General features: G+C 38.3%; 1 protein-coding gene across 1 annotated transcript in view; it reads right to left on the minus strand.

The window, feature by feature from the left end:
• LOC122556378 (probable cation-transporting ATPase 13A4) overlaps nt 1-27,266 on the minus strand; it is a 107,626-nt gene that overhangs the window by 31,636 nt on the left and 48,724 nt on the right. The window contains exons 7-19 of the mRNA XM_043703012.1: nt 25,242-25,311; nt 25,017-25,151; nt 24,662-24,734; nt 22,461-22,592; nt 20,615-20,782; nt 19,655-19,812; nt 15,941-16,129; nt 14,477-14,538; nt 13,733-13,883; nt 11,654-11,737; nt 7,343-7,499; nt 4,167-4,284; nt 1,636-1,760 (exon numbers count right to left, since the gene is read on the minus strand). Coding sequence (XP_043558947.1) covers nt 1,636-1,760; nt 4,167-4,284; nt 7,343-7,499; nt 11,654-11,737; nt 13,733-13,883; nt 14,477-14,538; nt 15,941-16,129; nt 19,655-19,812; nt 20,615-20,782; nt 22,461-22,592; nt 24,662-24,734; nt 25,017-25,151; nt 25,242-25,311 — 1,622 coding nt within the window. The remainder of the gene's footprint in view (nt 1-1,635; nt 1,761-4,166; nt 4,285-7,342; nt 7,500-11,653; nt 11,738-13,732; nt 13,884-14,476; nt 14,539-15,940; nt 16,130-19,654; nt 19,813-20,614; nt 20,783-22,460; nt 22,593-24,661; nt 24,735-25,016; nt 25,152-25,241; nt 25,312-27,266) is intronic.

Below are 27,266 nucleotides of genomic sequence, written 5' to 3' on the forward strand. Positions count from 1 at the left end.
ATTGTGTAATTTTGTGAATAATCTTTTGGTCAGTTTTAAAACCTAGTAGTCAACCTAGCTAACTTAATCCAGGTTAATCTTTACTGTTCACTTACCAAAACAAATTGCAAAGTTATGGTCTGAGCTGCCTGCTTAAGGATGTTTGTGTGGTCTGGCTTAGTCCATAGCACCCCAAAGTGCTCCCCACTGACACCTCAGTCACCTGCCCTGCCTTATTTCCCAACAGTAGGTCAAGTTTTGCACCTTCTCTAGTAGGTACATTCACATACTGATTCAGAAAATGTTTTTGTACACACTTAACAAATTCCTCTCCATCTAAATCCTTAACACTACGCCAGTCCCAGCCTACGTTTGGAAAGTTAAAATCCCCTACCATAACCACCCTATTATTCTTGCAGATAATTGAGGTCTCCTTACAAAATTGTTTCTCAATTTCCTGCTGACTATTAGGGGGTCTATAATACAAACCCAATAAGTTGATCATCCCTTTCTGATTTCTCAGGCATCTGTGGCGAGAAATCAGAGTTAATATTTCTCCCAGAAAAAGGATCACGGGACTTGTTACATTATCTCTGTTTTTGCTCCACAGATGCTGAAAGACCTGATGTGTTTCTCCAGTAATTTCATTTCAGATCTTTAGAATCTGCCGTTCTTTTACTTCATATCTTGCTGCAGTTGTACAGGGCATTAATGAGGCCACAACTTGAGTATTATGTGCAGCTTTGGTCTCCCAGTCTGAGGAAGGACATGCCTGCTATTGAGGGAATCCATCGAAGGTTCACCGGATTGATTCCCAGAATAGCAGGGCTAACATATGAAGAAAGATTGGATTGATTTGGCTTGTACTCACTGGAATGTAGAAGAATGAGGGGGGATCTCATAGAAACATAAAATCCTGATGGGCCTGGACAGGCAAGATTCAGGAAGAAAATTCCCATTGTTGGAGAAGTCCAGAACTAGGGGTCGCATATACAATAATAAGGGGTAAGCCATTTAAGACTGAGATGAGGAAGAATTTCTTCACCAAGAGAGTTGTGAACTTGTGAAATTCTCTACAACAGGAAGCTGATGAGGCCAGTTCATTTGATATATGCAAGATGGAGCTTAACGCGGCCCTTGCAGCTAAAGGGATTAAGGGGATGGAGAGAAAGAGGGAACAGGATACAGAAACTGCATGATCAGCCACAATCATATTGAATGGTGGTGCAAGCTTGAAGAGTTGAACGGCTTATTCCTGCTCCTGTTCTCTATGTTTCCATGCCAATTGCATCAACTAAAAATAGAAAAAAAACAACTTTCTCTAATAAGTAAAAATATAATACATTGTAATTGGCAAGTTTTCAGTTCAGCGTAAATTGTACTTCATGTGAGCCAATGAATGGCAATGGCCAACGGGACCATAAAGCCTAATTATGGTTTTAGCAGACATCCACCCCAATCACGAGACAATAAGTACCAATGGGAGCTTCAGCCAATTTTTTTCTTTATTGCAAAGTTCCACTGTTGTAGGTTGACTCAGTCCATTTGGATTGAATTTGAGTCTTTCTTTTAGTTGAACGTCTCAATTAAGTCATTGGGCATTCTATAAGTATATGTAAAGTAAATGGAGTAAGGCACAATAAATTTCTCAAGCACCTGTGATCATAACTGTTCGAATCCTGGCTTTGGACAATTCAGAAAGTACAGGGATTGTCTGTGGTTTCAGTTTGTTCTCTAGAATCATTAATCCAAGAAATACGAGATCAGATTCCACATCTTCCCTATGGGAAATTAAGATAAAAATAAAATAGTTATGTCAATTTGTATGCATCTGATGCACATTCTAATCGGTACCTTTTCAAATATGTGCTTTGAGTCAATGTTTTCCTTATACTTCAGCCAAGAGTGGATTGAGCTATTATATATCCAAAAAATGCAGTTCCCACATTCATGCAATATAATAACTCCTGGTTGAATTTGACATTCTGTTGCAGTGCGTGGGAGTCCAACTCAGAGGTACATGGTTTTCTGACTCCTACACCTGCTTTGAATAGACCTGGAATAGTCCACTATAAGCCAGTTAACAGGCACTGAGTATGCTTTTGAACAATAGAGCTTCCCAATGGAGAGCTGCTCCTCCAATGGGTGATAGAGTGTAGGATGTGCAGTCACTATCCTAGCAGTCCATAAACTGGAAAGAGTTATTTAACTGGGCTTCTAGTTCAAGACTGTCAGGTGCCCCAGGTTTGGAGCACGAATGAGAAAGCAATAATTTTACTGCTGCTATTAAAAGTATTGATTCTTTCACAGTGAAGACAGCCAGTTTTTTAATAGATTCCTGTATTCTGTTATGAAAACGTGTCATTCAAAATATTAATGTAGAATATTGTCTATTAGACACATACAAAGTTAAATAAACCTGTTGGACTATAACCTGGTGTTGCGTGTGATTTTTAACTTTGCACACCCCAGTCCAACTCCGGCATCTCCAAATCATCGACACATCAACAAATTATCATCTTGAAACCTTTTAGAGTGCATATTGCAAAGCAAAAGATATTAGGCATGAGCTGGGTCCATGTCCTTGAGCACACAGTGTCCTTTCTGAAGCACTACAGTCATTGTTGCCACTGTACCCCAAGATGCAGCAGTGAAGTGTAGAGGTGTTCTGTAAGTGGATTGAAGATATGTCATGAGGGCTCTTACAGGTTGGCATATGACACATGCCAATGTCTGTGGATCTTAGACATGTGTGCTGAATGCCTATAGAATGTTCTCTAAGGTATTGCTCACAATTGCCCAACATGGACATCCTTTGGAACAAGTGATGAACTGAAGTTACCAGGTACCTGCTCTGAATTCCATGTCAAGTATTCACTGTTTTGTTCACTGCAGATGGTCACATAGAAAGTTGCATATTAATAAGGTGAGATTTGTTCTTATGAAGGTCATTAACAAGTAACAAGTAACAATCTCCCTCTACAGGCAACTCATTGCCTAGAATCTCACCTCAATGCCTGGAACTTGGTTAAAAATTGCAGCAAGTTGTTCCTGATGCTGAGTTTGATCTTGTTGGCTTTTAGCCCCATTGCTTACCAGGGCCCATGTCATTCAGGTCCTATAAGATGCTACCCTGAGACTTCCTCAGTCTGATGCTGGGTACCCTAGACATACATAACATGAGGTCATCTCCTGTCTCATTTACACTTCTCTGGGTGTCAGGGCAGGTATGTCCTGGGGGGATCCCTATGGTTTCTAAACACCATCAAAAGAACAAATCCCAACATAAATTTCATGGTCCTAACAAAATTTGAACTCCCAGGATACAGGCAGAAAAGTCAAGAACTTATATTTTACCAACCTACAAGCCTCAGCACTTTGCTGGTGTAATTTTTTAAAGAATAATTTTATTCCTTATATAAGATTGACATTACTGATACATGAATTCAAGAAACAAAAGATTTCTAAATAAAATGCTAGTTTAATGGCAGCTATGCAACTTCTCTTTATTGCCTTAAAAACCCACTAGGTGCATTAATGTCCTTTAGGGATGGAAAACTGTGTTGTCCTTACCTGGTCTGGCCTACATGTGACTCCACATCTACCAATAATGTGGTTTAGTCTTAACTACCATATGGACAATTAGAGATGAGTACAAAATGTTGGACTAGCCACTGATATCCACATTTCATGAACAGAAATAAATAAATTTCCAATAACACATGATATTCACATCTACATAATTAAACACTTTGTCTTTCGTATGTCTTGGAACACCACATCTTTTATAAAGAAATTAAAAGATTTTTCTGATGAGTCATTTAGAATCTTTTTTAATGTATACACAAGTGTGAGACTTTTACTTGTTATACACTGGTTGTCTGGTCTTCCAAACGTGTGAGCAAATTGCAACAGATGTATTAACATTTATACTGAGGAAGGGTCACTCGACCCAAAACTTTAACTCTGATTTCCCTCCTCAGATGCTGACAGACCTGCTGAGCTTTTCCAGCAATTTGTGTTTTATTTCTGATTTTCTGCATCTGCAGTTCTTTCGGTTGTATCAACATTTATTAAGTTGTTTTTGAGAGGTTGCATTTGTGTTCTCTTTCAAACATAAATTACCAAGATTAATGAATTGAAGGAGGAAAATCCTAGCATTTAATAATGGGAGTGCGCTGACTTACCTTGTTAAATTGGCGACATTGATATCTCTGCCATTCCAAAGAGACTTAAATGCAAATCCAATAACTCGAAAACCTTGCTTTGTGTAACGCTGCAGTTCAGTTGAAAAGGTTCGTGGAACTGCAAAATATATAAATTATGCTGTAAGCATTATTGCAATCTACTCTTCTTTCTGCCAACAAAAACAATAACTGACAAAAATTCTGATGCACCCCTACCTCACCCAGTCTCATTGAAACTGATAGCATCCACACAGCTGCCTGATTTTAGAGTGCAGCCCAATGCGACCCATACTGTTGGCTAGTTTCATGCTCAACAGGATTCAAGATTAAGACTTGTTCCAGTTAGATATTGACTCTTAAAGGCAGCCTGGTCCTCTTAAAGGAGAGTGGCATTGATTGAAGTGAAGTTACTGCTGACTGCCAACACTACAATTGCATGCAATGTTCGAAATGGCTGTTCCTTACAAAACTGTGTTATTTTAGTATTCCATATTTTGCATGGCTGGTAGCACAAGACCTAATTTAACCATGTCACAGTATTAACTAACACTGAAAATGCTGGAGAAACTCAGCAGGTGTGGCAACATCTGTGGAGGGAGAAACAGATGGAATTAGAATTATATTTTATTGTCACGTGTGTTCAAGTATAGGAATACATGAGTACAGTGGAAAGTGTACAAAGTTGGCATTCTCCAGCACCACCTTAGTTACAAAACCTGAATTGTAAAAATACAGGAAAAATAAAAGAAGCAGAACCCAAAGGAGAAAAAAAAAATCCAATTCTTCTTAAAGTCCCATGTCAGAAAAGAGATATAGAACACTTAGCCTGTCGTTCCACTCCCTCCTCAGTCAAAGAAAAACGCTTAGAGACACAGTGTATTTTTACCTCCTTCATCTTTATTCTGGGCCCTGGAGGGAGAGAGAAAAATCGCCAATGTGCACAGAGACATGGGTTCACGGTCTTCTCTGGAACAGCAGTTTCTCAATGAACCACGTAGTCATTTTACAAGGAGGAACATTAAATAAGGTAATATTGATTGGGTGACTGTCACAATCAGCGAGTTTCATTAGTAAGGATTAAGCAATCTGCTGTTACACAATGAATAACTGGCTTCACATAATGAATACTTTCACCTTGTTAAACTGACCTCACATACTAAATGCTTGTAATATTATTAAATGGCTCTACATAATGACTGCTTTTCCACCTTGTTAACACATTACCCTTGCCTCCATTACCCCATTGTTAACTGTAAGTTGTTATCTGATCTGATTCATGCTCAGCTGAACCTCTTGTTTCACAAAACTTAGAACTTCACTCTTTCCTTGCCTGCTTATACCCTATACACATTCTCAAGCCAGCCTACTAGTCTTGCATCGATCACTGGAAGGAGCTGTATTCTTGTTCCGGCTGCTGCCTCCAATCAATAGGAGGAGTTGCGATCTTGCCGTCACTGCTGATTCCACCTTAGACCACTGGGAGGCAACTGCCATTCCACGCTTAGTCCTTTCTCACTGCCATGTCAATGCCAATGACTGTGTTGCATGGTGTCAGTACCCCATGAATTGGAACCACATCTTCCACACCAAACTTTGATCCATATTGTAAGTAATCTAATCTAATCTAATCAATTCATTCATCACTCTAATCCGATTTTCCCCCATTGATTTGCATATGACCCAGATAATAACCCAGAGATTCTGCTTCTTAATTTTGTGCCTAGCTCCTTGCCCTAACAATGCAGAATGTCTCTCTTTTTCCTGTCTATGTCATTAGTACATACATGAACCATGACAACTGGATCTTCCCTATCCCACTGTAAGTTTCTTTCCCTTAGCAGATGTTGTAAGTCCTGGCAGCGCTGGCTACATAGCCAACTGGACTTGCATTCTTTGCTGCAGAGATCAAAATCAATCTCACTGACTATGCTGTCCCCTACTACCACTGCATTCTCTTTTTCTCCCCTCCCACTTAAACAGCTTCCTGTATCATGGTGCAGTGGTCAATGAGGTCATCCATCTGTATCCCTCACTCTCAGACAAACAATCTGAAAGAATCTCAAACCTTTTAGACAATTGTAAATGCTGAGGTCCCTTATCCTACCCTCTGAGAGCTCTTAACTGCCTCACTCACAGTTACACTGTTCTGCCCTGATCATTGAACAAATCAGGACAGCCTTGACATGACTTAATTGGGAAGTGAGCTGATAATCGTACCCCACTGTTCAACAAGTGATCACAAATGTATAGATGTATGAAATCCTATTTTAATTTATAGTTGGTTTTGGCAATGATGATAATCTGTGTCTGAAGATGATATTCATTCTTTAATTCAACGGTTGATCATGTGGACCCATGTCTTTTCTTGTTTTCGAATTCTTTCTTCTTAAACTCTCTTGGTTTTTCTGTCTTTTTCCCCACAAAGAGAGAGGGTGAGATGTATGTTTTCTGTCTGTAAGATCTGCATGTTTCTTTCCTTTGGCTGTACTTGGCGTATTCAGCATTTTAACGTTTTGCAGCTAAACCAATCAGAGGGCTGTTGTCAGACAGGATTTCCTTAACTTGAAAGATTCTCGTGCCACTTAGTCTTGATTTCTCAAATTCTCTCCCCTACTGTTTCAACATAATACATTGTATTACATAGCTCAATAAAGTGCAGCATTTGACTATACTTCAAAACTTTCCTGGTTTATCAGTAATAGTAGTTCAACTTCATTTCCGTATATAACTGCAGAAAAGAAGTAGTATATTACACACTATTCCAAAGAGTTGTGCCTGCCTGATTTTTCCCTGCATCACAGTGTCTGCAGTTCAGCCTCCAACACAAACTCTGAGCTAACGCTGCCCAAACATCAAACACATACTGCAGACGTGTTTGCTCTGGATCAAACTGGCATCCAAGAGCTCTCACATACTGCAACTTGATACATCACCAGTCCTATCATCCTGAATGTGTTCAAATTAATGTTCAAATTCACTACTTAATTATTTTATACCATCGTATATTTTCATATATTTGATTGATCTTACCTCCAGTATATCTTTAATTTTTGACTTTCTCCTAACATGTTTTACAGAAATATCTATCAAGAACTTTACATATAACACCACTTTATTTCTGGAATTGATCATAATATTGATAAATGATTTTCATTTTCATAGATAGCCATTCAAACCTGTTTCAGGTTTACAAAGTTGAGTAACCATCTCAGGTGCTCCCTTGAGGTAAACAGTCAGTTTTTCTTTTCCAATCACTTGAGTTATAACGGACATCCTCTGCAATGTTGGTGAGAATGGATACTGTTTCAGAACAATGACACCTTCCTTTGATACCTGCAAAACACAATAATATTAACATTCAAATAACACTGATACACTTTAGGTGCCATTAATTTCCTGTTATTAGATCCACAAGACTTTACAGCATATTTGGCCTCCATTTACCACTCTCTCCATATATCAATAACTTCCTCTGCTTCAAACTTTTACTCAGTTTTCCTGGGAGAACAACTTTAAGCACTCCTTCTGGTCAAATGTTCCAACATTTCATTGTGTCGCCTCATAAATATAAATTGATAGCTTTTTACCATTATGTCCTCAGAGCAAATATTCTACCAAATACTTTATCAATAGTCTCTACAACTTTGTTTTGAAAAATCTTTGTTAAATCTCATTTTACTCATCTTTGCTCTATAAACCATACAACCATTAAACATAGAAGCAGAGGTAGGGCTTGCAGCCCAGTGAGTCTGCTCTGCTCTTCAATGAGATCATGGCTGATCTGATAATCCCTCACTCCATTTTCCTGTCTTTTCCACAAAGTTCTTGATTCCCTTACTGATTAAGAATCGGTTTATCTCAGCCTTGAATATATTTAATGATCCATCTTCAACAGCCCTCTGCAGTAAAAAAGAATTCCACAGATTCAATTCCCTCTGACAGAAGAAATTCCTTCTCATCTCTGTCTTAAATGGACCATACTTTACTCTGAGATGATGCCCTCTATTCTAAACTCTTCCACAAGAGGAAAAAACCTTTCCATATCTAACCTGATAAGGCCCATAAGAATCTTTATGTTTCAAAGAGGTCAGCTCTCATTCTTCTAAATTTCAATAAACACAGGCCCAACTTACATAACATCTCCTCATAAGACAGTTCCTCCATACTTGGTATCAGCCTACCAATCCTTCTCTAGACTGCTTCCAATTAGGTAAGAGACCCAAACCATTCATATTATTCTGAACTATGTGCTGCACAGTTGTAGCAAAATCTACTTTTCTACTCCATTCTCTTTAAAATAAAGACCAACATTCCATTTGTCTTCCCTGTAACACACCAGAACTTGGATGCTGGCTTTTAGTGATCCACGGTTGAGGACTCCGAAAATCTCTCTGTTCCATAGCTTTTTGCAGTCTTTCTCCATTTAACTAACATTTAGCTCCTCTATTGTTCCTGCCAAAGTGTATAACCTCACATTATATTCAGTCTGAATCATAGAATTCCTACAGTGTGGAAACAGGCTATTCAGCCCAACAAGTCCACACTGCCCCTCCGAAGAGTATCCCACCCAGACCGATTACTCCACATTTCCCCTGACTAAAGTACCAGACCTACACATCCTTGAACACTATGGGCAATTTTAGCATGTCAGAGGGAATTGATGTGGAATTGAATCTGGATCCCTGGCGTTGTGAGGCAGCAGTGCTAACTGCTGAGACATTGTGCCGCCCAGTCTGCCAAAGCTTTGCCCACTTGCTTAATCTGTCAATGCTCCACTGCAGACTCTGGGTAATCCTCACCACTTGCCTTGCCAATCACATTTTGTCATGAACAAACTTAACTTTGGTACATTCTCTTTCTTCATCTGTCTTTAATATACAGTGTAAATAATTGTGGCCCCAGCACAGGTTATGATGGCTTTGCGCACCAGTCATTATTGGCTGCCATCCTTAAAATGTCTGCCCTTATCCCAGTTCACTGTGTTCTATTGTTTAGTCAATCGTCTATGCCTACTATTGTACTATTTCCAACACTACCTTTCTCCTTAAGTAGCCTAACATGTGGTACTTTATCAAGCATCTTCTGAAAATCCAAGTGTATCACAACCACTGCTTTGCCTTTGCCTCTATCCTGCTTGTAACCATCTCAAAAAAATCCAGTCAATTTGTTTAGGCTTTATTTCCCATTCATGAAGCCATGCTGACTCTGCTGAATAATATTATGGATTTCTAAATGCTCTATTATTTCATCCTGTATGATCCACTCTAACATTTTCTGAATAACATGCAATAACAAGTCAAATGGCCTACAGATACCTGCTTTGTTTTTGTCTCCTTCCCTTTTTAAATAAATGTGTTGCTTTGGCAGTTTTCCAATCAACTGTAATTGCTCCACAATCCAAAGATTCCTGGAAGATGATCACCAGTGTGTCCACTATCTCTGTTGGTACTTCCTTTAATATCTAGGATGTATCTCCTCCAGACCAGGGCACTTATCAGTCATTAGTCCCATTAGTTTTGCCAGCACATTTTCTTTAGTTATAGTTATTGTATTTATTTCCTCTCTTCTTTTTGCCCCTCAAACATTTAGTTACTTTGAAATGCTATTAATGTCTTCTCCAGTGAACAGATATGCAAAATACTTATTCAACACTTCCACTCAATTTGGCTTCTGTCTTCATTTTTATATGTTTACGGAAGTCCTTTCTGTCTGTCTTCATATTGCTTTACTCCAAGTTTCTTTTATAGAGTCATAGAGATGTACAGTACGGAAACAGACCCTTCAGTCCAACCTATCCATTCCGACCAGATATCCTAACCTAATCTAGTCCCATTTGCCAGCACTTGGCCCATATCCCCTAAACCCTTCCTATTCATATACCCATCCAGATGTCTTTTAAATGCTGTAATTGTGCCAGCTTTCACCACTTCCTCTGGCAGCTCATTCCACACACAGACCACCCTCTGTGTGAAAACATTGCCTCTTAGGTCCTTTTATATCTTTCCCCTCTCACCCTAAACCTATGCCCTCTAGTTCCCCCTACCTCAGGGAAAAGACCTTGTATATTTATCCTATCCATGCCCCTCATGATTTTATAAACCTCCAGAAGGTCACTCCTCAGCCTCTCTCTATACCTCAAATCCTCCAACTCTGGAAACATCCTTGTAAGTATTTTCTGAACCCTTTCAAGTTTCACAACATCTTTCCGATAGGAAGGAGTCCAGAATTGCGCGCAATATTCCAAACGTGCCCTAACCAATGTACTGTATAGCCACAACATGACCTCCTAACTTCTATATTCAGTGCTCTGACCAATAAAGGAAAGCATACCAAATGCCTTCTTCACTATCCTATCTACCCGCGACTCCACTTTCAAGGAACTATGAATCTGCACTCCAAAGTCTCTTTATTCAGCAACACTCCCAAGGACCTTACCATTAAGTTTGTAAATCATGGTCTGATTTGCTTTTCCAAAATGCAGCATTTCATATTTATCTAAATTAAACTCTATCTGCCACTGCTCTGCCCATTGGCCTAGCTGATCAAGATCTCATTATACTCAGGGGTAAGTTTCTTCACTGTCCACTACACCTCATCTATACCCATTATGTTCAGATCCAAATCATTTATATAAATGACGAAAAACAATGGACCTAGCACTGATCCTTGTGGCACTCCACTGGTCACAGGCCTCCAGTCTGAAAAACATCCCTCCACCACCACCCTCTGTCTTCTACCTTTGAACCAGTTCTGTATCCAAATGGCTAGTTCTCCCTGTATTCCATGAGATCTAACCTTGCTAACTAGTCTCCCATGAGGAACCTTGTTGAATGCCTTAGTGAAGACCATAGAGATCACATGTACCGCTCTGCCCTCATCAATCCTCTTTGTTACTTCTTTAAAAAGCTCAATCAAATTCATGAGACATGATTTCCCACACACAAAGCTAGCTGACTAACCCTAATCAGTCCTTGCCTTTGTTTGCCTTCAATTTTTTTATCATCTTTTGTTAGTTTTCTAAAACGTCCCCAATCTTCTGTTCTATAAGTACTTTCCCATACTACATGTTTTTTGCTTTCAATTTTATGCTATTCTTAATTTCCTTGGTTAACTATTGTTGGATTATCCCTTTCCTAGAATACTTCTTCCTCACCAGAATACATCTTTGCCATGAACCTGAACAATATTTTATTAAACATATGCCATTGTTCCTCAGCTGTCTTTGCTGCTAAACTCCTTTCCCAGTCCACTCAAGTCAGTTCTGTCCTCATTCATTTGTAATCATCATTGTTTGAGCTTAATTCCACTATTGCAAATATTTGCCGACAGTTTCCTCTCCTGAGCTTCAACTTAGTGAATTGGGTGTAAACAGATAAACTAAAAATAATTGATTCTCGAATGTAAACCACAAATTTTCTGATAAATTTGTGATAAATTGGATTCTGCTTTAGAAGCAGCGTATCAGTTTTTTTTCCAAAGTAATTTACCTTATTAGCTTTAGGCCCAGGTTTGACAATGAATGAATGTGTTTCCTCATTTTGCAGCTTTAACATTGTATTTTCTTTCAACTCCTGTTATGAGTTCAATAAATATATAGTTTAATGAAACTAGTAATTAATTTAACTCAAAATATATTTTAATATTTGTGTACTCAAATTGTAGTGATGTGGACAAATACCAATTGCTTATCTGAATAAATCTGATGGCTTCTCTCTTTTGTAACAATACTGACAAAAGCATTAGTTGAGATGAAGGAAATAACTTTTTTTTCAGAGCAACTTTACATACTCAGAACTTCCCAAAGTACTTCGCAAGTTATAGAATCCTTACAGTGTGGAAAGAGGCCAATCAGACCTTCAAGTCTGCACCTCCAAAGAGCATCCCACCCAGACCCAGTCCCCCACCCTAACCATGTAACCTCACATGTACAAAGGCTAATCTACTTTGCCTGTACATTATGGTGCAATTTAGCACGGCCAATCCACTTAATCTGCATAAATTTGGTCTTTGGAAGGAAGCCCATGCAGACACAAGTAAAATGTGCATACTCCATATACACTGACAGTTGTCCAAGGGTGGAATTGAACCTGGATCCCTGGTGTTGTAAGGCAGCATTAAGCCACTGTACTACTCCAAAGTAGTAACTATTTAGAATTGTAGTTACCCCTGAATCTATAGGCAGCCACAATATCCAAACTATATACAAAGTTCCACAAACAGTAAAGAAAATTAATGACCCAATATTCTGCCTTTAATTACATCAGCTGAGAGATGTTAGTCAGAAAACCTGGGAGACCTTCTATGTCATTTTTTGATCAGTATTATGGGATCAGAAATATTTACCTAACCCAGTGAAACAGTGACCATTGTTAACAATCTCAGCTAAAAGATGCCAACAGATCAACACCTCCTCAGCTATAAAATCCACTTTAAGGCCTATTTTTGCTCGCTGCAATTTTTATCAATATTATTTTGCAAAGTAGCTCATTCACTTTCATTTATAATAAATTCATTTTGAGGTTGTGTATTATACACACAGAGTAAATTTGTATCAGTTTCACCCACAAGCTGACTTCTTTATTCAGAAAGCCAACTGTGAAGAATAAAACTGAAACCAATCTTTACACATTTGTGTAAGCATTTATTTCAAGAATTATACATTACAATATGTACAGTCTAACCCAACAGTAACAGTTCAATTTGTGTCTATAAAAGTGAGCTATCAGTGAATACCCAATATCTGCATACAACTAGACCTAATTAACATGTTATTTTCACAGTTAGACACAAAATTAATTTTCTATCAGCTTGCCTTCCACACAAGGGAATAATTTGCACTTATAATGCACAAATTTAGGCAAATAGATGAAAAATCAAATTAATAGTATTACCTTGAGAATGGAGAATTGGGGTTTGGAAGAATTTTCATTTAATCTGCAGGACACGTGAGTTAAAAAATGTGACCACCCTATTTAATTATACTTCCTACTCACTCTAGTTGAAGTTAAATGCAAGTGGGATATAAGAGTCAACAGTTTTCCAATTCGAAAGTTAGGTTAAAATTACTCTCAAGACATCAAAGTAATTTTTAAGTTGCCAGAACTTTCTGGAACATTTGCTTTGTAATCATGTAATACAATACTCAAATAATAACATAAGCAATGACTTAAGTTTACGTAGAACACTTAGTACAGAAAAAAAAATTCCAATGTATTTTACAGATATCTAATCAATCATGGATGCTGCAATATTAGGAGAGGAAATCAAAATATTGCTAGAACAGATGAATTTCAGGAAGAACTTGAAGTAGTATAGGTAGGGCTCAAGGAGTTGAAGTCACAATTAGCAACAATGAGCCAAAAGGTACAGGGATATGCACATGAGGTCAGGGGAATGGAGAGTTTAGGAGCAAGGGTTGTGAAGCTAAAGCAATAAATAGGATATAATATAGGTGATGTTTTTGGAAAATGATAACGTAAAGTGTTGAACTGAAGCAATTCATTTGGGTCTTAGTTTGTCAAAATGAAAGCATATAATACCTTTAAAATATGTAATCTGTCTCTTACCCAACGAGTGATCTCAAACATTTTCAAATCCAGAGGGTCACCTTGAAGAGTGTTGTCTAAGAGGATGAGTGAGTGACAACTGACCATAGCACCAAATAGTGGCCCCCATGGTAACGTATCTCCATTGTTAAACTTGAATATATTCTGTAAACTGGATATTTAGAAAAGTCTTACTAAAAGCATAAAATCAGTCTTAAACAGTGCTCTATTGTTCCTCTTTTGTTATCAATTTATAAGTGTCATCATTTTTCATAGGTAAGCTAAAACCATTTTGAAATATCAAAAGTATTATTAACAACAGGAATTGCTATTTCAGTGGTTTCAAGGATGAAAATATTTTTCAAAGATATCAAACTGTTTATTTTGTTCAAAAGTGAGATGTCAGAAATACAATGTAATTTGTACATTTTAAAAATGATCATGGCAAGATGTCCAACAATATACATGAACTGCTAGATTACTGCATTTCCAAAGATGTAAACAAAATGGATAAAGCATAGATGTTCCTCACTACAACAATCCCTGCTCTTCTATATGTTCTGATATCACACTTTACATATCGTCCATGACCAAGAGAGATATGTATCTTCCACAAAAGTTGATATGTCAATGCCAAAAACCAATTTTGTAGCAAGAATTTAGTATGCATTTATCAATTCATCAATATATTGCTATTACTCTTTTACACTGTGCATCTTCAAACCTTGTTAAATTTTCTGTTGCTATAATTTAAAGGTAACATACCCCTTCCCTTTAGTTGATACCAAGCCCCATAAATCCAGTCCATCCTCAGTCAGAGTTCCAGTCTGTATAAAGTACAAAATAATATATGTATCTGATAATTAGAACAGTGTGGGGTAAAAAAAGCTGCTCATTCCACAAACAAAAATTATCCTGTGTTATACTTTGGTTTCCTGATGCACCAAACCCTAACATACTTGAATGAAATTCATCTCTCTGCTACTTTAATTCATATTTTAGTAAATGATTAAAAATAATAGAGAAATGAATTTCAAGATGAAAGTGTGGAATGCTGTGCTCTCTACTAAGCAAGAAAAACAAATAAAGAGAATGTATTAGTTTTTGAAAATATTTACAATCAATTAATGCAGTTGAAATATTCATTTTAGCAAGAGTAGACATAAGCTTGTACGTCTTCCTGCTTCCTTTCTTACTCTTCCAGCTCTTCATTCCTCTCTGTGAGCTGAGCAAGGCCCACTTATCTTCGATATGGTTTCTCCATTCTTTGTTTCATCATATACATCATCAGATTCTGATTGAAATGGTCTTCTAATGTAGGTCATAGTGATTAGAGATCTCTTAGATCTTCAGTTGTTAATCCTGACGTGTTACATCTATGCAGATTTCGTTCCCAATTGCTTAACAATACATCACGGTTTGCTTTCCTGCATTGGATGTCCTGAATCCAGAAGCAATAACTCTGAATACTGTTTAAACATTTTAAGCTCTGTTTAGAGATCGATTTAAACCTGGAATTTTTGTGGATACTATAACAACATAACTTTCACCTTCTTTTCTGCATATTGATCCAGCATATACCTAGATCACTTGCCTTTTTCAAGTGAGTTCAACTGACTTCTCAAACAGAATTTGACTGCTTACCAGCAAGCTATTTTCCTAACATCAAGGACTAATTAACTCCTTAGGTTAGTTTATTTGAAATAGTGAAATACATTACAAGCTATAAAGCAGACAATACAGCAAACCATTTTGAGTGTGCAGCTTACAGAAGTAAAGTAGATAAACTGCAAAGCAGAGTTGCAAAACTACATACACACAGCACATGGGGTCCTTAAAGGTGAACTCTCTTGAAGGAAAAGTATGCATACAACTGAAACTACACAATGAAATGGTGTAGCATAAACTAGTACCACCAGGAGGTGAGATCTGGGGGAAATGGTACCTCATTTTATTCATCTTTCCCAACGTCTGTATTTCCTTACAAAAGATGATATAACTCCAAATGCTCCAACTTTCAACTACAGTTTTATCAAAGTTTTGCTGAGTCTGGCCCTCCTGTTCCTCACTCCATTCATGGTTCCAAATTCAAGATAAATAAGTGATGCTGTTGTAAAATACAAGTTTAAGCCAGCCTGAAAGGTTGTAGTATTGAAAGGATTACCATGCGACAAAACAATAAATGGCAAATTAACATAAATATAAGTCTAAGTTTAAACATAGGCATACCTTATCAAAGCAGATAAGATTCAACTGTCCACACATATTGATCCTCTGTGGGTTAATACAATAGATTCCTTTCTTTTTCAGTCTTTCTTGAGCATATATTATACCTATGGTCACAGAAGCTGGTAGGGTAGGTGATACAGCAATAGTTATCACATCAAGTGCTTTCCTCACCACTTTTCCTGGTGGAATCTATCAAAGACAGACGTTGTCAATAATCTTTCAGTCAATTAAGCATATTTCATTATATATATAAAATAAAGTAGATGCTGTCCAAAAACCTTTGATGATGTCGAAGAGATGATGAATAATCACAATATGTAAACTCTACTGAATGATTCAAATCATTTTGGGCTACAATTTGCTGCAGCTGGTGAATGAATGGTACCTGTTTTTTATAGTTCCGACTTTGGCGAGTTTTGAGAAGATTTGTAGCTCAAGTTGAGGTTTTGGATGTGGGTTTGCTCACTGAGCTGGAAGGTTCATTTCCAGACGCTTTGTCACCATACTAGGTAACATCTTCAGTGAGCCTCAGGCAAAGCACTGCTGTGGGCAAACCTATATCCAAGTTCTGACTTTGCCAAGAATATAATTTCTATGATCTTTTGCACTGTAAGTTGTTCTGAGTTAGTGATTCAAGTATGCTACTCAAGGCATAAACTATGCAAACAACGGTTTGTCTCCTAACCAATCATTATTAATAAACTGGACAGCCCTCTGTATTTTGAGTTTAACAGTACATCTGTACTCACCAATAGATCATTCTAGGAGCTTCATCATTATTTTTGCAACAAATGCTAACTCTATATGCAAAAAGCATATATAGGCCTAAACGTTTGATGGCTCTGGCCTTCTGGTATAGAAGGCGAGGGTAGGGGTGGGTACATATGACTGATATAAGTTTGCAGGGTACAGTGAAACTGAAAGAAGCAGTCTTGTACCTCCTGGTTCCATAATCAGATAAAACCATATCTTTTGAGTGGTGGCTTGTCACAGTCTCTTTAAGGATCAATGACTAGATCACAAGCAGATTTGATTCACCTGACTGTAGTAAGGTCAAGTGTACACTTAGGTAAATGTATATTTAACAGGCTTTATTAAAATACCAGAGGACTGCAGTGATGTCTTCTGCTTTCTGTATGTAACACAAGTAAGATGCATAGATTCAGTTTACCTCAGGATCTCCTATTAATTTATTTTAAGATGAAACTAATGCAAGCCATATACTTCCATATACTCCATATACTTCCATATACTTCCTTGGCCTGACAAGTTGCAATGTAGAGTGACTGTGGCTTATAATTATGTGTTGACATGCTGGACTTTGACTCTGATATTGACTTCTGAAAACAGGTTATATGCATCTGGAACTCTAAGACATAGGTTCCAATCCCATGTGATCCACACGACTATGACATAGCTCTGTATACACATGCTCAGTAGCTATTCTTAACTATTCTTTACTTTGCTCCACACTGACTGCACTAAACCCTTTGCCTGCTGCATCAGGACAATTCAATTTTGCAGGAGCGGGCCTCAATCTCATGATAGGTTCTTCACTAAATTATACAAATAATTTGACACCTATTTCACAGAGGTGGCTTTTGATACTGTGATATTATGCATTAAAATCTGATGGATAGTGTACTTCCAATTCATAAAGTCCAGCATATTGGAAGCCTAAGCACCTGCTGACTGTTTAAAATATAACCACATCAAAAAACATTGAAGGATAACTTTTAAAGTCAAAATCCAATCAGGGTATGGGTGGAATGGCAGTAGATTTCATCATTGGTAACAGAATTGAGGCAAAGTCAAGTTCCACTGAAATTCTACTCTATACTTCCAATTCTGTGATCTTTTTTTGTGAGGGAGAAGGAACCAAAATTGACATTTCTCCTCCACTATCTTAGGGTAACACTCCTGGGCTACACCAGTAACTCTGCTTTTTACAACCTCTATAAGCCTTGGTGGAATTCACAAGAACTTAACTTGGGAGAAATGTTAAACTATAAGGGGGCCAGTAATCTTCCACAAGACGTTTGTTTTCTCAGTTGATTATACAGAAGTACAAACTGTTTTCAGCTCCTTGTAGGACTTTCTCTCCATTGTGGTCTAGGGTGGAAATCTTGAATCTAGATTAGAGTGGTGCTGGAAAAGCACAGCAGGTCAGGCAGCATCCGAGGAGAAGGAAAATCGATGTTTCGGGCAAAAGCCCTTCATCAGGAATGAAGCATCTGCAGTACCCACTTCTGCCTAGTGGAAGTCTTGATGTAACCTGGCTATTCTAATGATCTTGCTTCCATGATTTCAAATAAGGCTTTAGGACGGAGTTAGGATGTAATGGTAAATTTGTTTCTGGTTTGAAGTATTTTAGGCCCTGAACAACCAACTATTATTCCACATGGGCTTTATTAGCTTCACTCAGTTCTCATTTGAGTGCATAGTCAGCATGTGCAATCAAAACTATAAACTAACTTGATTTAAAATACTATTCTTGTTTTGATTTTAAATATTCCCCACAATATCTTGTAATTTTTAAAACACTTTTTCTAAAAGCTATGATGTAGAGCATTTTACGAGAGATGGAAATTAAATGGTGACCATCAATCAGTTTCTGTATGCCTTGTCGAGTCCAATGCATCTGAATTCAGTCATCCACAAGAGAGCTTCCTCTTCATCCTTCTCCAGCTCCTGTTTTCCTAGCTTCTCAGCATCACCTTGTTGCCTGCTCCAATTGTACAGAATGCAGTACACCCAGGAAGGTGCATAGACTGGAGCTCCTCCCCATAGTGCTCCAAGCTGTGGAGCTAGACTTCCATCAGCCCTGATGTCTGCTTCATCACAGCCCTGGTTGCAGCAGGTGCAATCTGCCTTTGACTGGAATTTGATGCATAAACACATTCTATATGCATGTCTTGCATAAGTGAGAGGAAACATATTTGCATATGAAATGCAGCTGGAGTTTATAAACTCACGCTTCATGCATTTGCCCCTGCAATCTTTTAATGTCCATCAGACATCAATCCCATGCTTTCACCAATCAAAGTGACATTGACTCTATCCACTCCAGCATTGTCTAAATCAATTTTCAGCTGCATTGTGCATTTAAAGAGTGGCAAGTGATGACACGGAATACAACCTTCAGTGGACACCATCAATATAGTCTCTGCCAGGTCATGAGATATCTTTCTCCTTGGATGCTGCCTGGCCTGCTGTATTTTCCCAGCACAACACTCTCAACTCCAGCATCTGCAGTCCTCACTTTCTCCTCCTCGCTGTACAACCAGTCCCAGCTCCCATCTCCCCAAATCATGATCCAGGTCCTTTCTGAATAGCACTACATGTGTACCTGTACCACACAGGCTGCAGGTAGAAGGCATTGCACTCCTACAATCTCAATAGCAATTAAGGATGGTCAACAAGTAGTTCCCACATGACAAAAAAAAATTAAAATCCTTCTCCTCGGATGCTGCCTGACCTGCTGTGCTTTTCCAACACCACTCTAATCTATGCAGTATTTGGGGTATGAGGAACAGTGAGTACTGGTTGAGATTTTAGCTGGAAAAAATAAGTGCAGGGAAAGTAGACTAAGGCAATGAAATGAAAATAAGGAAAGGAATTTTTGAACCTATTCACCAAGCACACAAACATAAAATAACATAGATTTTGTTACTTCAGGTGCTTTCATATGGACAGTGACTATTATTGACTTACCCCATTTAACACAAGGATACAAACTGAATATATCATTCCAATTGTTGCAATAGCTGCCAGGCACAACAGGAATCGAAAGGCATCTTGGTACAATTTGAAGTCAATTGGTTTTGGGTACAGAATTGATCTCACTAACTCTCCCTTGGTAGTAGTAAAACCTATTGTGACACAATTTCATTGGTATTAAGGAAGAGAAATTATTAAGGTCATTAAAGGTATAATAATTGATTAAATTATTACTCGGTTCTTTATAGCAAGTTTTGTGAGAGATGAAGCAAATATTTTCTGACATACACAGATTGCCATTGGTTTAGGAAACTATTAATTCCATCATAACTGAAGACGCCACATGTATTGTAGACTGCAAACTGTTCTTAGTTCTGACTAATAAGCTTTTATATTGAGCAGATAAAAAAAATCCTTCGCACAGATCTTGACAGCAATAAGATTAGAACTATTAGGAAGTGAATAAACGCAATCTCAATGAGTTCCTAGCTATATTTCCTTCTCTCCATTGAGGAAGAATGAATACTTTTGCATGTCATCTTCCTTCCCAATAATATCGCTGAACTCCTTGTTGAAAATTGAGGAATCAAATTCTTATGCCTCAATAACACACTTGCTGCAGCATCAATACCTCTGGTGTCTAATCTTGAAAACACTATTAGGCAGACAGAGTAAGGTCTGTGAGTAAGGTCAGTATTAATCTTCATGTTCAGGGAGGACAGGAAGGAAGATTAGCAAGGTAGGATTGTATGCAAGGAATAAAACCAGTCAATTTTCCTTCTATTGATTCCTTTCTATATTCTGCCCAGGTGATGATTATCCATAAATAGTGCAAACAAAAAAGGCAATCCTCCTGAAATGAAGTGCAGCAGGTGGAGACATTAGCATTATGTGGCACATAAGGAAACATTTGAATTCTAAATAATTTATACTTTTCTCTCATAGGAGACAGACCTGTTCGATAGACAACAGCTCTCACTTCACCCTCGCTAGTTGCCTTTGATTGAATGACTTGAGTCCCACAGAACAGAATGTGACGCTTGTAATCTTCGGTTGAGCTCTTCCAACTGCTACAGTTAACTGTGCTTGGCAAAGGTGTCTTTGTTACGGGAATACTTTCGCCTTGTATAGTAAAACCAAAGAATAAGAACATCAACACAGTTACTGTCAGTTAACAGTAATTCATTGCAGAAGCATTCCCTAAATGTTCAATGGAGCAAGAAAGCTTTAAAAATGTGGACACATTTTCTATTTCTGGCATTATCCAAAAGTTTACTTTTCAAGATTTTCTGGTTCAGTATTCACACAAGGCAGGCTGTTGAAGTAATATTGGCTGACAGGTGGAATGCACTCCAGTCTGTGGTGATGGTAGATGGTGAGGGCTGGCTGGTGGGGGGTTGGGAGGCTGGGTATTGGGGGGTGGTGGTTGGTGTGCTGAATAGGATGCAAAACATTATGCTGCGTCATTATCGCTGTAGTCTACAATTGAAGGTATGACAGTTGAATCACAGAATCCCTACAGTTTGGAAACAGGCCTTTTGGCCCAACAAGTCCACACTGACCCTCTGAAGAGTAACCTATCCAGATCTATTGCCCTATCCTATATTTATCCCTGACCAGTGCACCTAATATACACATTCCTGAACACTATGGGCAATTTAGCTTGGCTAATTCACCTAACCTGCACATCTTTGGATTGTGGCAGGAAACTGGAGCACCCGGAAAAAACCCACACAGACATGGGGAGAACATGCAAACTCAATAAAGACAGTCGCCCGAGGCTGGAATCAAACTCAGGTCCCTGACGCTGTGAGGCAGCAGTGCTAACCACTGAGCTACTGTACTGCCTCGTATGCAATAATATAGACAACTAATGCTTTAGGAAAGTGATCCTTAACTCCAAATGTGTCATTTGCAAGTGACTCTGGGCCTACATTATGTGGTTGACTCAAGAAAACTTGAGATGACCAAATCCAGCTGACGTACTAGAATCACACACCTCAAAGGCAAAAAAAAGAAAATTATCCAAGAAGAGAAAGAAACAAATTTACACTGAACAAAATCCATTCCAACATCCACACCATAAGTGAGAGGTTCCTGTCTATCTATTCTGTTTGTTGGTAGATTCTTGCCACTTGTGAGATTGCTCTGGAGGTAACTCTCTTCTCCAAGTTTCATTTTTTGAATTTCTCTTGTTTCCCAGGGACAAATGAACACAAGGACATATGCAAGAGGAATATAAATAAACCATATAAATGCTACAGAATCTTCAACCATTCAACGTGATCAGGGCTGATCTTTTGCCTTACCATCACTTTCCTACTGTCCCTTGATTCTCTAGATCAGTCTATCTTTCAGAAAAGATGTTTAATTTACAGAAGAAGGAATTTTCTCATTCAGTTAGGTCATTGTTCTGGGTTACCCAAAGATCCAAAGATGTGCAGGTTAGGTGCATTGGCCGCTGTAAATTGTCCGTATTGTCTAGGGATGTGCAGGCTAAGGTGAGTTAGCCATGGTAAATGTGAGGCTATGGGGATAGTGTGGGGGTCTGGGTTTGAGTGGGATGCTCTTTGGAGAGTCAGTGTGGACTCGATGGGCCGAAAGGCATCTTTCTGCATTGTAGGGATTCTATGATTCTACCCAGCAAAGCACTCACCCTGTGAGTGAATCAAAAAAAAATCAAGGACACTTGATTTCCACATTCCCAGCATATGTCCAAGTGTCAATGAAGTTTTTTTGAATTGTCACTTTTCTGAGAACAAGATAGAATTTCAAATGCAAATGAAACTGAGATTCTTACCTGTAAGCATGCTCTCATTGACAATGCAGCCCCCATGGATCAGTATGGCATCACAGGACAATACTTGTTTATTTCCTGTAACTATAAATACATCACCAGGCACCAGTTCACTTGATGGCACTTTCTCGTATCCTGCAAATATAAACCACAACCTGCAATCTAGTGAATCCACTTCGTTTTTCATCATCTTCCAGGGTGAATAGGAAAAATTTCATTTAAGACTAAATCTTTGCTGCTAGTATTTTGAATTGGAACACAGAACGAGAAGGGATCTATACATGCTGTACAACATCATAATTCTCATAGTTGTGGGTATGTTCACCCACAACTGTGTGCTTGTTGATGGAGTCTGTGGATACATGCCCATGCATCCAGAAATTCTCTGACTGCCCTCTGTTTAGCTTGTCCTCTGATTGTTGTGTTGTCCCAGTCAAATCTGTGGTCCTTGTCATCTGTGTGTGTGGCTATTAGGGACAGCTGGGTGTGGCGTTTAGTGGCTAGTTAGTGTTCGTGTCCATCAACAAGCACATGTACCTAGACCCAATATACCAGCATCCACAACAAACAACTGGAATCAGAAACGGGAAGCAGCAGGAACTGAATAAATTCCAGAAGACACAGTACAGCAGGGCTTCACAGGAGGCTCCAAAACACTGAAAATGTCATCTTGACAGAGGACAAAATGTCTGTAAATCAACTTCCCAGCTCAGCGTACATACCCACAACTATGACAACTGGCACCCGAGCGACAAATCTTTATGCGAACCTTGAAATCATAATTCACAGACCACTTTATGGACATGGTCAGTTTGTTTGCATCACTGTGCACCAAGCCAATTTTACTGTGCTCATTTTTCACATGCCTTGAGCTTAAAATAAATATAAGAAGGGGGTTACATTGTAATAATTAATGTAATTCTGTGCTTAACCTAAAGATTTCATTTTGCCTCCCTCTCAAAATCAAAGGAAAATACAAAGTAACATCAATACAAAAGTTCACTTTTGATGTCTGGGCTAAGATGTGGGGATACAGATTAGGAAATTGCATGGAAAAAGTATGTTCCCTGTAAGTTTTAGTCCATTCCTTTTACTTGGATGTGTGTGTGTGTAAGCACGCAAAAGGATTGGAAAGTGGTACTGTTCAATATTCAGATACCAGGATAAAACTGGGGAAGGATGGGTTCTGCACCTCAGGCTCCAATGTTTCCTCACCTTGCCACAGGTATGTAATCTTGATTGAGTGAGCAGCTTCTGCAAAGGGTTGGTGTGTGGCCTCTCCATCACCCTGAAGCCTACTACTATGCAGCTGGGAACATTTTGCCCAACCTGTCAGGTGATTTTCAATTGTCAATAGGGTAAAGCAGCATGTATTAATATTTTAGGCATTATGACAATCAGAATGAATTGTGTTGAACTTTACTAAAAATAGGATTATGAATTCATGACTTAGCTTCTTATTTCCCAACTGACGAGACGTTAAAATGTTCTTCAGTTGTTCATTAGGAAAATACAAATGAGCTTACCTGGGAATGTTTAAATATTATTATCCATGATTATTACATAATTCAATACCAAGTTATTGAAATATTTGTCTAAATGTGTCAGAAATGCATAAAAGATAGTGTTTATGCTGAACTGGAGAAAACATGCAACAAATTTCTATACCTGATTACAGAAATATAATTCCTTTCCTTTCTATACTACTGTAGGAAAATGAAAGAATTCCTGAGACACAGAGTACATAGTATCTCAGGTTACTATGTACTCTGTGTCTCAGGAATTCTTTCATTTTCCTACAGTAGTATAGAACCTGAGATACCACACTGCCCTTTCTCTCCTGGTGGAAGTTTCAAGCCCCTTCTGCTATATGGCTGGAAAAGTGCAAAATGACATAAATTTATTAGTTTCATCCAGTTATTTGGGATTAGTTTGCTTGAAATTTCTGCACAATAAGTTGTAAATGATCCTGCAAAAATCAGAATAGTGTAGTTCAGGATACTGTTTGGAAGCTTTTATTGGATATATTGCTGACAAAATTTTTCAGTGAAAAGAAACAAGTAATGAAGAATTTAAAGGAATGAGTGATGAATTGTGAAGCAAAAGCAAATCAGACAATGCGATTACACATGATGTGAAGGCTTTTCTAATACAGCTCAGGATACCAAGCAGAATATAATTACAAAATTATAGCTTTCGCTCACCTCCACCTTTTCTGCAGATGGTGACCATCATGTTATTGTGAGATTCTACAAGTCTGTACAACTTTATCGATTGCTGCAAACGGTAAAGAAACATAAGAATTTACTCTGCTTATTTTATTATTTTTCCCAATAAAATTAAATCCTTGCATTTCATTTGTCAAATCTCAGGAGGTGAAATATAAATTTAAGTGCAAATGAAACATATGTCTTCTTAACAAATTTAAAATTGAAAGTTTAGAAGTTTAGACATGGTTGGAATCAGAAAGTAGGCAATTTAATTGTTTACAGCACTGTAAATATTGATGAAGATAAGACTAAACAAACCTTTTAATGTAACCTCTGTTTTAGCACTCACCTGACGCACATCATAGACAGAAAAGGCAATGGAAATGAATGACATAATTATGAGTGCAACTGAATATTCAGTATAATCCTCAGAAAGCCACAAACACACACTGAATATTTGAAATATATAAAATGGATTTAAAACCTGTGAAGAAAAGAAAACCAAAATTATAATGTTAGATTTACATTTAAAGTGAGAAATGTGATTTAAAAAGTCACATAAAATAAAACTTACCTCTTTACAAAGTAGCTTCCAAATGGGAGAAATTCGGATGTCAATGACATTGGGTCCAAATATTAATCTCCTAAATTTAAACATTATAGGGTTATTAGATGCAAAACAAAGCTACATTTCATTGCCATTTAAAACTATGTAATAAAGATTTTAGGAATTTACATAAATAACTACATTACTATAACTGTTCTGTCTGTGAAATGAGAGATTTAAATCTCAGCATGTTAGAGATAGAAGCTCACTATTTGAAAAAATAAATATTCAAAATTGAGACAAACATAAGTACAACCAATAATTGAACAGATATAACTTTAGTCCTCTGCTGTCCAATAAAAGATACAGAATAAAAACATCACATGTACACTCACGTAGTTTTACAGAACTAAGAAATCATAAGAAAGAGGAGTGTGTTGCTAAAATGTGTTGAGCTTGCACTCAATGAAAAACACAAGAATGCCAAATTTTAAATGGCCTCAACAATTTATATTTCAGGAGAAGATGGTGCTGGTTAGTTGACAAGTCAATTCTGATTGATAGTGGCATTGCTATAGAGAAATAAAAAGGAAACATAAGCTACCCAAGCTCCGAGTATCTCAAAGGAGCTTGAACACATTCTTTTTGTTTGCAGAGAATGAAATTCCTGCATATGAATATATGTCACTTCCAATAAGCTTTAAGAAGAAATGTCACAAGCTTGACTAATTATCTTAAATTTGTTGTTAGTGTGGCTGTTAATGCACTCAGGATTGTCCTGCAAGTTCTGCCCAACTACAGGAGCACAGCAGCTGCTGTTATGTTTTGGGTTGAGCACGTTATCGCTAGTTGAGTACCATCTGCTATTCAGTGCTTTGCATTGAAACAATTAACATCTGTTTTATTTACTTCATCCATCATTATGAGAGTTATCACTGACAAGATTTCAAAATTTTAACAAATGAAACCAAAGTTAGGTTCGAGAATTCTTATCCAAGGGTCATGGACTAAAAATATTTTGCTTCTACAGATGCTGCTGCCAGACCTGCTGAGTTTCTCCAGCACTCTCTCTTTTTGTTTCAGATTTCCAGCATCCTCAGTTCTTTGTTTTATTTCTGAAAGGAATTAAGTTCCTTCTCCTCTGGCCCACTGCTGGCTTACTAACCAATTTCTGAATGGACTGCACACAGTCTAATCTTAGTGATTGTTGAAATGAAATTGGTATATGATTGTCAGTTTTGTCCCAAATATTGGGTGGGTTATATCCTAAAACTATCTGCTCCCATGTGGAGTTATGTATGGAGGTGTGTGGGTACAAACATTTCTGCAACTAGGAGAAAGTGAAGACTGCAGATGCTGGAGATCAGAGCTTAAAAATGTGTTGCTGGAAAAGCGCAGCAGGTCAGGCAGCATCAAATGAGCAGGAGAATCGACGTTTTGGGCATAAGCCCTTCTTCAGGAATGAGGAGGGTGTGCCAAACAGGCTAAGATAATAGGTAGGGAGGAGGGACTTGGGGGAGGAGTGTTGGGAATATGATAGGTGGAAGGAGGTTAAGGTGAGGATGATAGGCCAGAGAGGTCGGGAAGAAGATTGCAGGTCAAGAAGGCGGTGCTGAGTCTGAGGGTTGGAACTGAGAAAAGATGGGCGGAGGGGAAATGAGAAAGCTGTAGAAATCTGCATTCATCCCTTGTGGTTGGAGGGTTCCTAGGCAGAAGATGAGGCGCTCTTCCTCCAGGCATCGTGTTGCTATGGTCTGGCGATGGAGGAGGCGAAGGATCTGCATGTCCTTGGCGGAGTGGGAGGGGGAGTTAAAATGCTCAGCCACGGGGCGGTTGGGTTGGTTGGTGTGGGTGTCCCAGAGGTGTTCTCTGAAACGTTCTGCAAGTAGGCGGCCTGTCTCCCCAATGTAGAGGAGGCTACATCGGGTGCAGCGGATGCAGTAAATGATGTGTGTGGAGGTGCAGGTGAATTTGTGATGGATATGGAAGGATCCCTTGGGGCCTTGGAGGGAAGTAAGGGGGGAGGTGTGGGCGCAAGTTTTGCATTTCTTG

Source organism: Chiloscyllium plagiosum, chromosome 13 (genome assembly GCF_004010195.1).
Source record: "Chiloscyllium plagiosum isolate BGI_BamShark_2017 chromosome 13, ASM401019v2, whole genome shotgun sequence".
NCBI lineage: Eukaryota > Metazoa > Chordata > Chondrichthyes > Orectolobiformes > Hemiscylliidae > Chiloscyllium > Chiloscyllium plagiosum.